Source organism: Mus caroli, unplaced genomic scaffold, assembly GCF_978045245.1.
Source record: "Mus caroli unplaced genomic scaffold, Mus_caroli_1 scaffold_14, whole genome shotgun sequence".
NCBI classification, from domain to species: Eukaryota; Metazoa; Chordata; class Mammalia; order Rodentia; family Muridae; genus Mus; species Mus caroli.
The window spans coordinates 39,074,084-39,090,411 of NW_028227269.1; the positions used below are offsets into that span (position 1 = coordinate 39,074,084).

At 42.3% G+C, this 16,328-nt stretch overlaps 1 protein-coding gene across 7 annotated transcripts in view; it reads left to right on the forward strand.

Moving 5' to 3' along the window:
• The window catches only part of Dock4 (dedicator of cytokinesis 4), a 408,217-nt gene that overhangs the window by 362,326 nt on the left and 29,563 nt on the right, over positions 1-16,328 (forward strand). For all 7 annotated transcript variants that reach the window (XM_029484743.1, XM_029484744.2, XM_029484748.1 and 4 more), the window contains 4 exons: positions 5,943-6,091; positions 9,504-9,590; positions 11,294-11,398; positions 15,302-15,443. In XM_029484743.1, the coding sequence (XP_029340603.1) occupies positions 5,943-6,091; positions 9,504-9,590; positions 11,294-11,398; positions 15,302-15,443 (483 nt within the window). The remainder of the gene's footprint in view (positions 1-5,942; positions 6,092-9,503; positions 9,591-11,293; positions 11,399-15,301; positions 15,444-16,328) is intronic.

The following is a 16,328-nucleotide window of genomic DNA, read 5'->3' on the forward strand; positions in this document are numbered from 1 at the left end:
TTTAAGTGAATGGTTCTTTCATTTTTACACTTCAAAAGTGTTGTCATTATCTCCTGGACTTCCTGCATGTGGTGAGAGGTATATAATCTTTTAATGACTGATTGTATGGTGTTTTCTGGTTGCTTTTGAGCATTTTTATTTGGCCTTCGGTAGTTTGATGATGACATACATAGACATGGTTTTCTCAAAACTTAGTGTGTTTGGTATTGCCATGCTCTTCGGATCTAGAAATCTATTCCCTTCATCAAATCTGAAAAGGTTTTCGGCATTATCTTCTCAAAATATATTTTACATACCAATCCTTTCTTTTAGGACTGCCGTGGAATGAGTATTTGGCCTCTGGTCATTGTCCCCTGAGTCCTGAGACTCTGTCATCCCCCCTACCCCCCCCCCAGCCCCCTGCAACTTCACTTCTGTCCATGGTTTAGGACAGTTAGTTAACTTTGCTTTATGTCGAGCCCACAGATGCTTTCTGTCATCTTCACTCAGCTGACTGGAATTGGGTCTCTCCGCTGAAATGTTTATTTTGCGACTATTCCATTCTAAAAATTTCGTGTTGTTGTTTTCTTCTCATAGCTTCAGTTTCTATTGCAAAGAATTCACCTTTTCAGTTGTTCAGGAGTGTTCACATTCACTACATGGAGCATGGTTTCAATAGCTGCTTCCTAGTCTAAGATTCCAAAATGTGAGTCATCTTGGGGTTGGCATCTGTTAATTGCTTTTTCCCTTGGATAGTTATTTAGTTCTGTGGTTTCTTGAATGCCAAGTAATTTTAGATTACATCCTGGACCTTTTGAACATTATGTTACGAGATTCAGCATTCTGTCAAAATTGTTATTTTTAATTTTGGCAATCAGTCCAGTTATGTTTAAAACTCAGGTCCTGTGCCACCATCTAGAGGTTGTGATTCTAATGTCTGAGTTTTAAGACCTTGGTACTACATTCCAGTTCTCTGCATGTGCACCACCCAAGGCGGGTCTCCAGTTTTTGCTTATGGTCTGCACTACTGTGTTACTTATGTCTCTCTCAAACTCCTTTTTCTCTCTGATTCCCCATTCTTCCCGTGGCCCAGGCACTCCCAGTTCTTAGTGTTCTGGCTGTGAAGCTGAGGTTGGAAGGTGGAAGAAGCCAGAGAGTTTAAGAGCTCTGTGTCACCGGAAACCCTGTCCCAGCTCTTTAAGAGAAAAGGTCTTCCGGGACCTGTGATTGATCCCATTTGCAGAAAGTCTGAGACAGGAGACATAAAAAGAAGAAAATAAAATTAGGCAACCAAACACATCGTGATCATCTTCAGCAGTGGCTTTTCCTAGTTGCTCTGTTTGTTCCTAATTACTTTTCAAGATCCGCTAAGCACCTCACATGTTCTGTGGAAGCGATTACTTACTTCCTTAATTACTGGGGAAAGTCGAGTGGAAGGTGCTCGCTCCACCTTAATCAGAATCCTTTCTGCACGCTTGGGAATGACAAATTGAGGGCTTTGCCCCAGTGTTCTTCCAGGGAACTCTTTTTTTTTTTTTTTTTTGTTCTTCCACACAAAATTTTATTTTAAATCACATAGGGTTGTATTAATTTAGAACAGCACAGTACAAATTCACTGTTACAAAATTAATGAAAATTTTAAATTACCAGGGAACTCTTGACTGGGGCCTTAGCACAGGTCTCTAAGGGAGTGAAGAAGTCCTTTCTGTAACATCTCGAGAATTGTAACATGCCTTTAAGGCCTCTAGCTGGTCCCACTGTCTCTGTAGCATTTGTTTGCAGTCTGGAGCCTCCCTCAGCTTGAACGCTGAGGTCTACGGATTCTTTCTCCTCAAAGTAGTTCCTGTGCTGGGGTTCTTTTCCTTCAGGCTCCTTTACTGACTCCACACCTACCATCCTTTATCCATGGCTGAACTGATCTTAACATCTCTTTCTCTACTCTCTCTCTCTCTCTCTCTCTCTAAAAATGGTATATGTGTGTGTGTGTGTGTGTGTGTGTGTGTGTGTGTGAGAGAGAGAGAGAGAGATGAATATATGGGTACTTGAAGAGGCCAGATGAGGGTATTGGATCTCTGAAGCTGGAGTCACAGGCAATTGTGAACTGCCTTATGTCTGTGTTGGAACCTAAAGGAGGGTGGTTTGGAAGAGCAGCAAGCAGTCTTAACCACCAAGCCAGCCATCTTTCCAACCCCATAGTCTCTATTTTAAAGCACTTATCATGATGTTTTTTATTAGTTATATTTTATATAATATGTATTATTATTTAACATACAAACATACATACACACACATATGGTGGTGTGCATGTGTCTAGACAGACAGATGATTCCCAGTTAAGGATGAATTTCTTGTTTCTCGTTCTTAGTCTTCTCAGCTCCTAGGAGAGAGACTAGGGATATGAGACCTAAATAAGTGCATCCCTAATGAATGTGCTCATCAATTAAATTTTAACACCTGGTGTGATGGGTTTCCTTCAGTGCTGATAATGCCTGAATCATGAGAGAACAATGCAGTAGGGTAAACTGTTTTACTTTAAAAACTGATAAAAGTAAGAATTGAGAAAATAAGCTGACAAAAGTTATTCAATGTCTGCACAGATGTTTTTTGGTTTTTCAAGAAAGTCCAGATTTGTCTAAGATATCAGAGATGGGTGCTTTTTCTTTATTTGCTCAAAGTTCCATGTTCCCTAAATCATAATCAATATGTGCTCCTCCCATCTAACATCTTACTTAATGTATTTATTTATGGCGCCTGTGTGCCATGTGGGTGTGGAGGTCACAGGAAAGTTCTAGGAGTCAGTTCTCTCTTCCGCCATTCCATGGTTGCAGGGATCAAACCCAGGTCACCAGGCCTGCACATTAAGCATCTTTACCTCGGAGTCATCTCGCTGGCCCTCACATCCTTTCTCTCACATGTCCTCATTTCTGTATGCGTCCTTGAAAACAGGGAGATTGCTAGGAGAACCTTCCTTACACTGTCAAAATGATTTAACCTCCCTGCAGCCTTCTATGTGTTCGCCTTGCCTTCCCAATTCATCTCTATCCTTCTGTGCTGTTTCTCTTTGTATATCGCCTTCCTCTCTGTATGCTTGTGGAAATAATGAGATGGCCTGTAGTAAGCCATGCAGTGGTACTTTGTTTGGAATCTTAAACTCTCTGTCCCTTAGAATCTATTCCTCTCCCATCTGCATCAGCTCCCACAGTAACACTTAAAACTTTTGAGTTATTGAAAACCAGCTGTGTAGGGGGTTGAGGGGGTGGAACACCTGCAAGGCGTGCACGCTTTTCCTTGATCAGCACAGTCCACAGTGCCCTCAGCGTGCATGCATCTCTCATCTGTGGATGGTCACCTTCAAGCAGCTGTGATTTGTCCTGCCACCTCTCTCTGACACTAGCAGTCATTTCTCAGCTTCCTCTGGTCACCAGTCAGCATCTCTACTTTCTCAGACTTGCCCAGGTACCACTCACCTATGCCTGCCCTCCTAAGGATGAACATATCTGGGAAGTAGTAAAGAGGTTAGAAACTTTTTGTTGTTGTTTGTTGTTGTTGTTAATTTGGGGGTATATGTCACATGCCCTTTTTTACCATAATGATTGTTAAGTGTGCAGTCTGTGCCATCACCATTGACCCTAGAACTTTTCTCAGCTTCCCCAACTGAAACGCTTTCCTGTTAAACACTAATTTTCCTTTCCTTCTCTCTTTCTATGAATCTGACCATCAGGGCCCTTTGTGTCCTTCCAGGCACGTCTGTGAGCACACAGGCCTCTGTTCTCTTAATCCTGAGATGAGACTAGCTCCGTTTTCTCTGAGGAACTTTCAAGCACTGCAGTGTTGGGAGAAGAACAAGGGATAGGAGAACAAGGGAAGCGACCCCTGAAGTAGGTCATTAGTAGAACATAGGAGTTATTCAGGCTTGAAGAAACAGAACCTAGGAGCAGTTGGTATAGACCCACATGGTCTAAGACAGGAACACGGTTGGCTAGACACTTCTTCCAAGCACAGCACAGTCCCTAAAATGTCTTCACTGTGATTCTTGCACATTCACTGCATCTCCCATGGCAGCCTCTATGATTTCAGCTGTTTCCGTTTCCACCCATTTTTCACCCTTGGTAAGAAACCCTGTCCATCTCACATTTAATCCTCACAAGAAAGGAACCAACAAGTAGCCAGGCAAGTACACTGAGGACACTCCCATACCTGGCTCTGCCTGGACCACAATACATCTCACTCTATTCCTCTGAAGCTGAGGTTGGAACTCAACTCAAGAGCTGTGCAACTACCAAGACTTCTTAAAATCACCAATGACTAGGTCCTTTTTTGCCCCTTTCTAAATCCTGGCTACATTTTGAATCACCCTCCTGTGCTCCAGATTCAAATTCACAGCCCTTTATCATTCAAAGAAAAACCTATGTTCCTTAATTAGCAAATTCATTAGCTTCTTCTGGTTTCTCTTGCTGTAATAATGACCAAAAGGAAGTTGATGAAGAAAGAATGGATCTCCTGTGTCCATCATCAACAGAAGCTGGGGCAGAGACTGAAGTAGGCTAAAACTGAAGCAGAAGCTATGGAGGGGTGTGGCTTACTGGCTCGTTCCTGTGGCTTGCCCAGTCTGCTTACTTATACCATCCCGACCACCACCCAGGGTATTACTGCTCATAGTGAATTGTGCCCTCTGGTATTAAACTATCAATCAAGAAAATGACCACAAAGACTTGCCCACTCACAAGTCTGGTGGGAGCATTTTTTGAGTTGGGGTTTCCTCTTCCAAAGTAAGTGTAGCTAGAGTCAAGTTGACATAAAACTGGCCAGCACAGTTAGTTAATTAGTTAGTTAGCTACCTAGCTAGCTTGCTTTCGAAAGACTCCTACTTTCCAAGAGACGTACGGATTTTCCCTGCAAACAATGGCATGTCTGCCCTACATCTTTGAATTGCCTATAACATGGACTTTCTTGAACAGGTTAATTATGCCCTGAGCATGTGAATGTTGACACAAGGAGAACTAAAAACAGAAGAGAGATATAGATTATAATAGAAACACAAAGATTCAATCCAGTGCACTAATGATTCTGTCACTGAAGTCACTGTTAATTAACTTGTTCCTTGTATTCCTGATATTATTAAGTTCAGAATTAAAAGCACTTAAAATACTTCAGTATTGAGTTTGGGGAACTATTCTTTTTTTTTTAATTACTATTAATCATTCCATTCCTTTACATCTGAAATGATATCCCACTTTCCAGTTAACCCTCGGCCAACCTCCCATTCTACCCTCTGCCCTCTCCCACTCCCTTTTGCCTTTATGAGAGTGCTCCCCCATCCACCAATACTCTCCAGCCCCACCGCTCTATCATCCCCCTACTCTGGGCATCAAACCTCCCTGGGACCAAGGGCCTACCCTCCTGTTGCTGTCAGGCCAGACCTTCCTCTGTTACATCTATGTATCTGGAGCCATGGATCCCTCTAGGTACACTCTTTGGTTGGTGGTCTAGTCTCTGGGGGAACTGGGTGGTTAGGCCAGCCTATGTTGTTCTTCTAGTGAGGTTGCAATCCCTCTCTGCTCCTCCAGTCCTTCTGCCAGCTCCCCCACCAGGTTCCCTGAGTTCAGTCTGGTGGTTGGCTCCAAGCATATGCCTCTGCATTGGTCAATGGCTGGCTTCTTCATTGGTCAGTGGGTGGCTGCAGCTCCCCAGGAACTGCCACGCTTGGTTCCTGTCCACAAGTGCCTCTTGACCATGGCAGCAGTGTTGGGTTTGGTGTCTGCAGACATGATGGATCCCCAGGTGGGGCTGTTCCACAGTCGGCCCTTCCTTCAGTCTCTGTTCCATTTTTTTGTCCTTTGAACATTTTTCTGGGTTAAAAGACTGAGATGGGTGGGTGGCCCCATTCCTCAACCAGGGGCCATGCCTATCAGGAAATGGTTTGGGGTCCTGGCTGACTTTGTGTCTTCTTTCTTGACTTGCAGAGGCTGCCTACACCCTCCTGTTGTATGACGAGTTGCTGGAGTGGTCTGATCGACCCCTCAGGGAGTTCCTGACCTACCCCATGCAGACCGAGTGGCAGCGCAAGGAGCACCTGCACCTCACCATCATCCAGAACTTCGACCGAGGCAAAGTGAGTCTCAGTGGCAGGCAACCCATGCGCTTCACTTTCTTCTTCTCCAGCAGGCTCTCCACACTGTGGAGTGGAGTCGAAGTGCCCAGAGCTTGTTCAGGTGTCTAAATGCAGCCCCTGGATACTTTGATTAAGTAGCTCTGTCATGGGTCTGGGGAATCTATTGTTTTAATGAGGTCCAAGTTCTTTATCATCTTTGACTGATCTTGGGGTACTGACACTTGGTAAGGTCACCTGCTGGTAAGCATGATGACCTGAGGCTAATGCCTGTGACACTCACAGTAGAAAACAGACTCCTGCAAAGGGTCCTCTGACTCCCACACATGCTGTAATACATATGTGTGTGCTCATGTACACACATACACACACACACACACACACACACACACACACACACACTGGATACATTTTAAACAAGTGAAATGGATTTACTTATTTGTCACTGTTTTGGAGGCTGAGAAGGCTAAGTCAAGACCTCAGAGGATTCAATGTGGTAAAGACCCTCTTCCTCATGGATGCTGTCTTCTCCATGTGTCCTCATGATGGAAGAGGAGTTGACTCTGGGAAACCTATTTTTTGTTTGTTTGTTTGTTTGTTTGTTTGTTTTTTCCAGACAGGGTTCCTCTGTGTAGCCCTGGCTGTCCTGGAACTCATTCTGTAGACCAGGCTGGCCTTGAACTCAGAAGTCTGCCTGCCTCTGCCTCCTGAGTGCTGGGATTAAAGGAGTGTGCCACCACGCCCGGTTCGGGAAACCTATTTTTAAAGGACACTGAGTCTTTTATGACCTAACCATCTGCCAGGGGCCCTGTGTATGAAGACCTGAGGAGTTAAAATTTAGACATATGAATGTAAGGGAAACACAACATTCAGACCATAGCATTCTGACATTGTTCTCTGAAAACCTACTATCTACCTTCACCCGATCCCCTTTATTTTTGATTTGCCTTTATTTTTAAGGCAAAATGAAGGAGACTGGATGTGTTAAAGAGGTTGTAGCCCTTAGTGTAACTAAAACACTCAGGATCCTAAAGTAACCTCACTCACTTACTGCAACTTAGTGTGCCACTCCATTTTCCTTCTCATCCCTCCTCAAGGGTGTGGCTCTTCCTTCTAAATGACTGGGAATCTGAGCACCAGCTTATTTGATTTGAATAAAATCAAATATATTTGGGTGCCTTATATATCTTGTCTCAATCACAAAGGTTAAGCACAGAGTTAAATACAGCAAGTGGCTGTCATTTTTCTATAGAACACAGTTAGGGGTCCCTAACATTTGGTGTAAGTAAATTGCTTATCTCATGTCCTGCTTTATTATGCATCTAACTACAGGGATAGGACTTTACACTAATACCAGCATAATGCCTTTGTTCCCACCTGTATAGCTATTTCTTTTTCTGTTATTGAAAATTATATATGTGTGTGTGTGTATATGTGTGAGTGTGTGTGAGTATGTGAGTGTGTGTGTGTGTATACACATACACAACCTGATTATGGTTTTCCTTCCCTCTCCTCTTCTTCATTTCTCCCTACCTCCCCAGCCATCTAGATCCACCCCCTTTCTGTCTCTCATTAGAAAACAAACAGGCTTCTAAGGAATTATACTATTATTCACATGCTAAAACCAAAACGAACGAACACATGAAAATAGGGTAAAACGGATAAACAGAAGAAACAGAGCCCAAGAAAAGGCACAGGACACACATACTGACACAGAGACCCATTTGTTCACACACTCAGGAGTCCCATAAATACACAAAACTGATGTCATACAGAAAGGACTTGCAGCCTAAAAGGTGGGGAGGAGAGGAGCAGAAGAGGAGGTGGGGGAGGGGGAACAGAAGGAAGAGGAGGAAGAAGAGAAAATAAAAAACAAAAGCCCTGACAAAAGGAAGATGCAGGAACCTGCAAAGCTGTCATTGATTTTGTTTTCTGTTGGCCACCGTCTACTGCTGAACATGCGACCTACCCTTAAGACTCTTTTGTTTCCCCAGTGAGATTCCCTCGGAGAAAACGAAATTTTCATTTGCAAGTGGTTATCAACTGGAGATAACGACTGAATTAGGCTTGGGGACACGTAGTCACTTCTTTCAGTCTCTTCTTTCCGTCTGGTATAGACCTGTGCAGGCCCTGTGCATGCTGCCTCGGTCTCTGTGAGCTCATATGTGTGTCTCTCCTGTTATGTTTAGAGGGCCTTGGTTCCTATCCCCTCTGGCTCTCACACTTTTTCTGCCTCCTCTCCTGCAGGGTTCCCTTAGCCTCTAGGGAAGTATGTGATGGAGACATCTACTTCGGACTGAGTATTGCAAGGTCTCTACTCTGCATAATTTCTAGCTGTGGGTCTCGGTGGGTGATCTGGCTGTGACATCTGTCACTGCATTGATCTCCAGGGTTGATTTGGCAGTAAGCTATTTCAAAATTTCATATATTGCCCATCCCCAGAAACTTGTGCTATAGGTCAGGGCTATAAACCACTACCCACAGTCCTACAGCATATAGGCTATAAAGAGCTCTCACATGTTAAATGGTTGAAAGAGATGAAGAGATTATTAAAACTATGAGGCATAGGCTGGGCGGTGGTGGCACAGGCCTTTAATCCTAGCACTTGGGAGGCAGAGACAGGCAGATTTCTGAGTTCGAGGCCAGCCTGGTCTACAAAGTGAGTTCCAGGACAGCCAGGGCTATACAGACAAACCCTGTCTCGAAAAACCAAAAACAAAAAACTATGAGGCATGTGAAAACTATATGAAATTTACATTTGTGCCCATAGATTCTTATGACATAGCCATTCTCAGTTATGACTATTCTGACTTCATGCAATAACAGATGAATTTAGTAACTGACAAAGGTTGTGTGGCCCTATAGCTAGCTGCATATACTGACTGTCTAGGCTTTTGAAGAAAAGTTTTGAAGAAAAAACTTGGTTGATAGTATGCTAGATGACAAAATTTAAACATTCATTCTAAAAGTAACATACTACTCTAACCAGAATCCAATGGCCTTCATGATCATGTAAGCATGTTAGATAGACAAGCGAGGAGACCAAGCTTCCAGGCCTTAGAGGTCAATGATAATTCCTCCTGAGCACTAAGAGTCTGTCTGCATCCATATATGTGGTCATCATGAAACTACAGTTGTTTCCGGAGCATGACAGAACACAAGAAAATATTGGTTTTGCAGCATGTATTAGTGAATGTTACGAGGAACTGACATATCCAACTTTCTGAACATTTTTAATGAGTTACATGTTAATTGGATGGTTCTTCCATGCTTAAAATGGCATTGTTGTTATTTTAGATTCTTGTAAAGCCTTAGCCAATACGGCTTTATGGTACAAAAGCATCCATATCCTGACCTTTGCGTAGAAGTGCAAAGTATGGTGACTGCTTACTTTCCTGCTCCTGTCTGTCCGCAGTGTTGGGAGAATGGCATTATCTTGTGCCGGAAGATTGCAGAGCAATATGAGAGTTACTATGACTACAGGAACCTGAGCAAGATGAGGGTAAAGTACTTGGGTGTCTGTGAATCAGGTGTGGTACCCCTGTGTGACTAACTTCCCAGCAGGGCCATAGGAAATCAGTGCTGTGACTCTCTCGATACAGCTTATAGAAACTTTCTCTAAGATAAGTATTTTCCCTGAAGCATGCTACGCCATGTATGCATAAAAACAACAAATTGATCTGTGTGTTCTTTTGATTACTATATAAAGGGGGAACCCTCGATCTGTTTCTGAAGTCCCACATCTGAAATCCACAATCTAATCCAGGATTTTAAGTTTATTGTGGAAAATCTCTACACTGAAGAGCATCCCAATTATGCAAAACACTTCCAGGCAATTTACAGTTCTTAGTATCTGTGGTGTACAAAACAAACTGGTAGAAATGGTTAGCTGCCTTGTGTTAAAATACATTCAGGACAAATCCTACATAAACTCTCTCTATACCCTTGGAAATTGTTCTCATTAACCGAGTCCCAGGTGGTCAAGGGTCTCCATATTCCCTGTTCCTGAGTCACTTGTTTGTGTCTCCTTGCTTTTAGAGTCAGACAAATCCTTACACTTGGGAGTTGCACGCATTTATCATGATGAATGCAGAGGTGCCGCTCTGTTTCTCTGCTCTCACATATTTAACCGATAATGATATCCCCTTCCACTTTTGAGGCTGGCGTTGGATACATACCATAACCTTCAACAGCTTGCAAAGGCCCCTCACACCACCACAAGCACCATATTCACCCGCTGGGAACTGACCCTATACTTTTGGCCAAGTCCTTCACATCAGCAGGCCAAGGATGTTTCTCCTCGCTTGAAAAACTAAAGGAGAAAAAAAAACAACAAAAAAAAAAACCAAAAAACTTCAGTTCATCATGCTGACGCTTTATATACAAACATTGCTATTTAACTTCTCCTGGCATCCTGTCCCCACAACAGAAGCGAGGTTACAGTGTTTACCAGTGAGAGCCCTTGGGTGCCGTAGCCACTAAGATTTTTATAAACCCAGCACATTACACTTCATATCAACTGCTCTTTGGGGTGCTGTTACTGGGGGAGGAGGAAGCCTTCAAGTACAATATTAGTCTTTCTCTGGAAACCCCAGGGATAACAATACCACAAAAGGGAAGCCATAGGCTTTGTTTGCTCCCTAGTTTGAACATTGTCAAAGACATATTTAAGAGCTTTTAGCCCAGACAGCACTTTGTACCACACACCTCCCTTGGCCTGGGTTGGTGATTTATTCCCCCTTCCACTTATACAAAGTTGTACGTTCTCTATGTCCTCAATTACTGTGTGCAAGGGGAAAGCAGGTACACCTAGCATAAGAATTCTCCAGAAAGGCTTAGCTTCTAACTATTTGCGTTAACTGGGACTTGTCTATGTCTATGATGGAGTAAACATTTCCATAATAGACTTGTAGACATTGTCTCCTCTGGTAGAAGCACACAGTAAAATCCTTGATCCTTTCAGGGATCAGTAAGCTGTAGCCTGTGCTCTGGCACATTAAGACGTACCAGGGAATACAAAGGCTGAAGTGTTCAGTATGTATTTACAACATTGGCTTGCTGATCCTCTCCTGAAAGCATTAAAAAGGAATCAAATCCTGTTCTGAATGAATTAAAATATTTCATCTGTGTACAGAAGGACATTCTTGTATTGGTGTGGCTGACATGTGAGATGGAATTCACAGACCTTCCCCTACATTTTCCCAGATGATGGAAGCCTCCTTGTATGACAAAATCATGGACCAGCAGCGTCTGGAACCTGAATTCTTCAGAGTTGGATTTTATGGGAAAAAGTTTCCATTTTTCTTAAGGGTAAGTTATACACTACTTAATTTGCTTTAGTCCTTCCAGCTCAGATCCTGCAATCAAGAAAACTAAGATATAGTGACATTGTATGACCAGTGACAAGAAGGAGACAGTGTCTTAAAACCAAACAGTGTACCCCTTCCTGTGTTTATGTTATGAAGTCTTCAGTGGTTATGTCTTTCCTTCGGTGGTATTTACTGTTATATTCAGTGTGCAGTTCCCATAGTTAGCATTAGAGAATGTGGAGCAGAGCAATAGAGGGGCTTGCAGTTGCAGACTGTAGGAATTAACAGAGCCACATCAAGTCAAAATCCTACTTCAGAGACATGGGAAAAGTGTTGTTGGTCCTTTTTGATGGCTTTATAAAAAGGTAAATATCACCCAGCAGAGACATCTGATTTATTGGTACTATAAATCTGCAAAGGGTAACTTCAAGACATTGTGAGGCAGTATAAAATACTTAGTATCAGCCGGGCGTAGTTGGGCACACCTTTAATCCCAGCACTTGGGAGGCAGAGGCAGGCGAATTTCTGAGTTTGAGGCCAGCCTGGTCTATAGAGTGAGTTCCAGGACAGCCAGTGCTATACAGAGAAACCTTGTCTCGAAAAACCAAAAAAGAAAAAACAAAACAAAACAAAACAAACAAACAAAAAACCAAACATAGTATCATCCCTCTCGTTTATACTGTGCCACATAGTATTTTATATGTGTGAATATTATTGGATACATTCATCCGAACACCCTCCATGTATTAAAATGCTGGTTAAAAGAGTTCCTTTACTCACTTAGGGAACTGTGGAGAAGTGTTCTGGATTCCTGATAAAATTTATTTATTCCATTTATGAGCCAGGTATAGCACCTCAATCATGTAATACCAGCACTTGAGAGGCTGAAGCAGGAGAATTGCTACAACTTTACTTTGGCCAGTGGTGAATTCCAGGCCAGCCTGGCCTTCAGAGTAAGATGTGTCCAGATAGGAGGGAGGGAGGGAGGGAGGGAGGGAGGGAGGGAGGGAGGGAGGGAGGGAGGGAGGGAGAGAGAGAGAGAGAGAGAGAGAGGGAGAGAGAGAGAGAGAGAGAAAGAGAGAGAGAGCGCGCGCAAATTGAGTGCATTACAACTTTAAATCTCAATATAAAAATATTTGTGTTGAGCTAAATCTTTCCATAACTGTAAACACGTGTAAGAAAAGGCAAGGTGAGTCTACTCAGAGAAGTACAAAGAGAAAGATGTCATTTATTGCTTAATCTTTAGCTTATCTGCCTTTTAGATAAGTAGAAAGACTGGCAGAATGGACTTCAAAATATCCAAAGAGCATCAGTAAATATTTAGATCACGTGGAACACTTCCATGATGGCTGTAGTATGTTGGTTAGCACTGATCACTAACTTGACAGGATCTGGACCCACTTGGGAGACAAGGCTCCAAGCATTCCTGTGAAAGATCTTGTCAAATGGATTGTGAAAGAGCTTGTCGTGGATTACCCTCAGGAGCGCCCTGCATAAAAAAAAACCCAGAAACTCCCTTAGCAGGAGCATTCATCTCTCTCTCTCTCTCTCTCATTCCTGCCTGTGCACTGACATGTCACCTGCTGCTGGCACCCTCACTTCCCCACTCTAAGGGACTATGCCCTAGAACTGTGAGCCTGAGAAAACTCTCTCCTGCCCTGAGGGTTTTTGAAGCAGCCTTGCTCAGGGTACTTTATCACACCACCAGGAAAAGGAACTCAACAAGTTGACATTGATTTTATTGATTGAAATGACCATGTACTTGAGTGCAACATGGATATTGTATAAAATCTGTATTGCACTTAAAAAATAAGTGCACACAGCATTGCAGGTAGGCCTATCTGAAGATGGAAGAAAGATAATGGCAAATGCAGATGATTTGCTAAATTTAAAAGATTACATCCAGTTCTGGTCAGTTGTCAGCACCCCTTGCAGAGCACAGGGGCCTGGCTCTCAGTGGAGTGGTGTTCCTTCTAGGGCAGTGAGCAACATAGGGGACCAGAAACTCCTTCAACAGGGCAAAGTGTGGCTTTGATGTAGATGACTCTCTTCTTCTCTTGATACAAAGTTCTACAGAATGAAAAACTACATTTCTTTCCATATCATGTCAAGACTTGGCTAATCCATTGTGAATTGAAGGTATGGTGTTTGGAGAACATAAAAGTTTTAAGGACTCAAAAAGCTTCTGGTTTCTTTAAACTGTAAGAAGAAAACAAAATAATCTTTAGGTTGAAGGAAATATATAATAATATTTAATAAATTATAAGTCATGTATTGGTAAATATCAACATTGATATGTTTATCTCGATACCAAACTGGTCATCTGATACACCTTTTTATATTTTTATGGAGGAAGAGGCTGATGACACTAAATGTGCTGAAGCAGTCATGTAGCCCTGACTAAAATGTGATTTAGTTACAAGCATTCAGTGAAACACCCTCGATCCCTATCTACTTCATGTAATTACTGTAACTGGAAGGGCATATAGGGCTAGAAAGATGGCTCCAGTTAACAGAACTTGCTGGTCTTCCAGAAGGACCCTAATTGGGTTGCCAGCACCCATGTGAAACAAGTCACAACTGCCCTTAACACCGGCTCCAACACCCTGTCCTGGCCTCTCTGGGCACCAATATAACATGTGGCCTACACTCACAGATACATACACATACATATAACATTTCTTAAAAATCAATCTTGAAAGATAATATATTTTTAAAAATCAGAAGTAGCTTGGAAGCACAAATTATAAAGGAACTTTAGCAAACATCAAAACTACATTGACCAAGTAGGCCAAAGTTTGTTTAATAAACAATTATAATAAATTGATGTGTCTATCATTGGTCTTTTGGAAAATAGCCTTTTTCTATGTAATTGGCATTTACTTCAAGGGAAGAGAAGGGTTGCCCTCTATTGGATTGTAAGGAACACTGCAGGCTTCAGAATCCCAAGAAGTGTCCTTCCTTGTCTTTTTTTTTTTTTTAATTCCAAATTAAAAATAAATACCAAGATTTAAAATGTCCATATATCCATTTGTTGTTTGATTAATGCAGGATGCATTTAAAAATTCTAGTACATTGAAAAAGTTGTATAATCTAAGTAGTTATTTTTCCCCATAAATGGAAAGTGTTAACCCTCATGACTGGGCAGGTCTACATCTATGTCATTAAAAAGAACTCTGAAAGCACTTATATGAAGGTTTGTACCTAAATTTTCTTGGCAGCACTGTTTATATCATCCAAAAAGTAGGAAAAAAACCTCAAGGATCATCAGGTGATGGATGGACAGGCCAAATGAAATTTATCTTCACAATGGATTACTACCCAGCAACTAAAACAAAAGAAGTATACATCTCTGCCACAAGCTAAAGAACTCATTGAAGCCAGGTCCCCAAGATGTAGCCTTTGGCCTTTCCATCCTTCCAAAGGCTAGACTAGAGATGGCCATCTGCCTGCCCTCTCAGTGCAAGTAGAAAGCTGATCTCAGAGCCAGTTAGGAAAAGATGCAGTCATGTGGATTTTTAGTTATTGTATATCTTTGTTCTCTTTGAAATTGGACATTTATGTGTATGAGTGTGATGTATATCTTATAACAGTCATCTTCAACATGTGTCAATCAATATTTTAAGATACTGCTTGGGTCTTGTCCTTAATATTCACCATCAGTCCCCATGCAACTGAACCTGAGATTCAGATGCTATTGGGTCTGGTGAAAAATCAGTAACAAGTGAGGCCTTTGCCCTTTGCCCAGCATGTTTATTCATGGGCATATTTTCAGACAGTTATGGTTTCTTTTATCATTGCTGCAGTGTCATGACATGGACCAGATGGTCAGTTATTACCACAGTCATGAGTTTTTTCCTTCTTTGTTATATAATCCTAATTTCTGTTTTGATTGCACCCCCAGAATAAGGAGTTTGTATGTCGAGGGCATGACTACGAAAGACTGGAGGCCTTCCAACAGCGAATGCTGAACGAGTTCCCCCATGCCATCGCCATGCAGCATGCCAACCAGCCCGACGAGACCATCTTCCAGGCAGAGGCTCAGTGTATCCATTCCTGATGGGCCCCGGTTGGGTGGTACCTGCTGTTAGCTGCAGGACATTGTCCTGTGAACTGTTACGGCCACTGCTCCCTTTTCAGTGCCCCCCCCCCCCCCCTCAGACTTGCTAGTCCTCACCCTCCTGGTGTTAGCTTGTTCTAATTGTTATCTCAGAGTCAGTGGGAAAGAAATGCCATAAACATCTGGTAAGGAATTTTCTCCCTTTTGTTGGACACTCCTGCAAATTTACACTTCTGAAGCTCACTCTTATTGGATTTCCCATAGAACAATAGAATAGTTTTCCTCTGACTTCCTACAGAAACTGTTTCAGTTCAAGGAAGTGGTAGCATTGTGTTCACAACAGCCCATCCTCCACCTCCTCTTCCCCTTCTTCTTGAATTATATAGTGAGGGAAAGAAGAAAAAGAGGTGTCTCCAGTATCCTTGGGGGGCACTCTCAGCTCTGATATTCAGGACTTTGACTTAATAATAGCATATAATTCACCCCCCATGTAAACATATCTAAACACAAAGCAACAATTAAAATGGAAGCATATAGGCTTTAGACACAAAGGTAATTCACCCATCAGTTCTTCCTAAATCTACCAGAAACCAGTGGTTTTAAAGAAAAACAGGTAAACTCCCAGTGGCTTATGGATATACTTTCAAGGCAGAACCTAAATGCAAAAGAAATAAATTATTTAAGAAAAATATTTGCTCTGTTTCTCCGGAGAGGAAGTAACTATATAAACAAAAGAGTTATTTAAAGTAAGAAGTACAACTAGCCACTTGGCTTATCTATAGCTGGCTTTGGAGAATGGATGCCACACTTCAGAAGGCTGGGGTCGCAGCAACACTTGGCAGGTGCAAATCCCTGTCAGTTCTGGTTACTG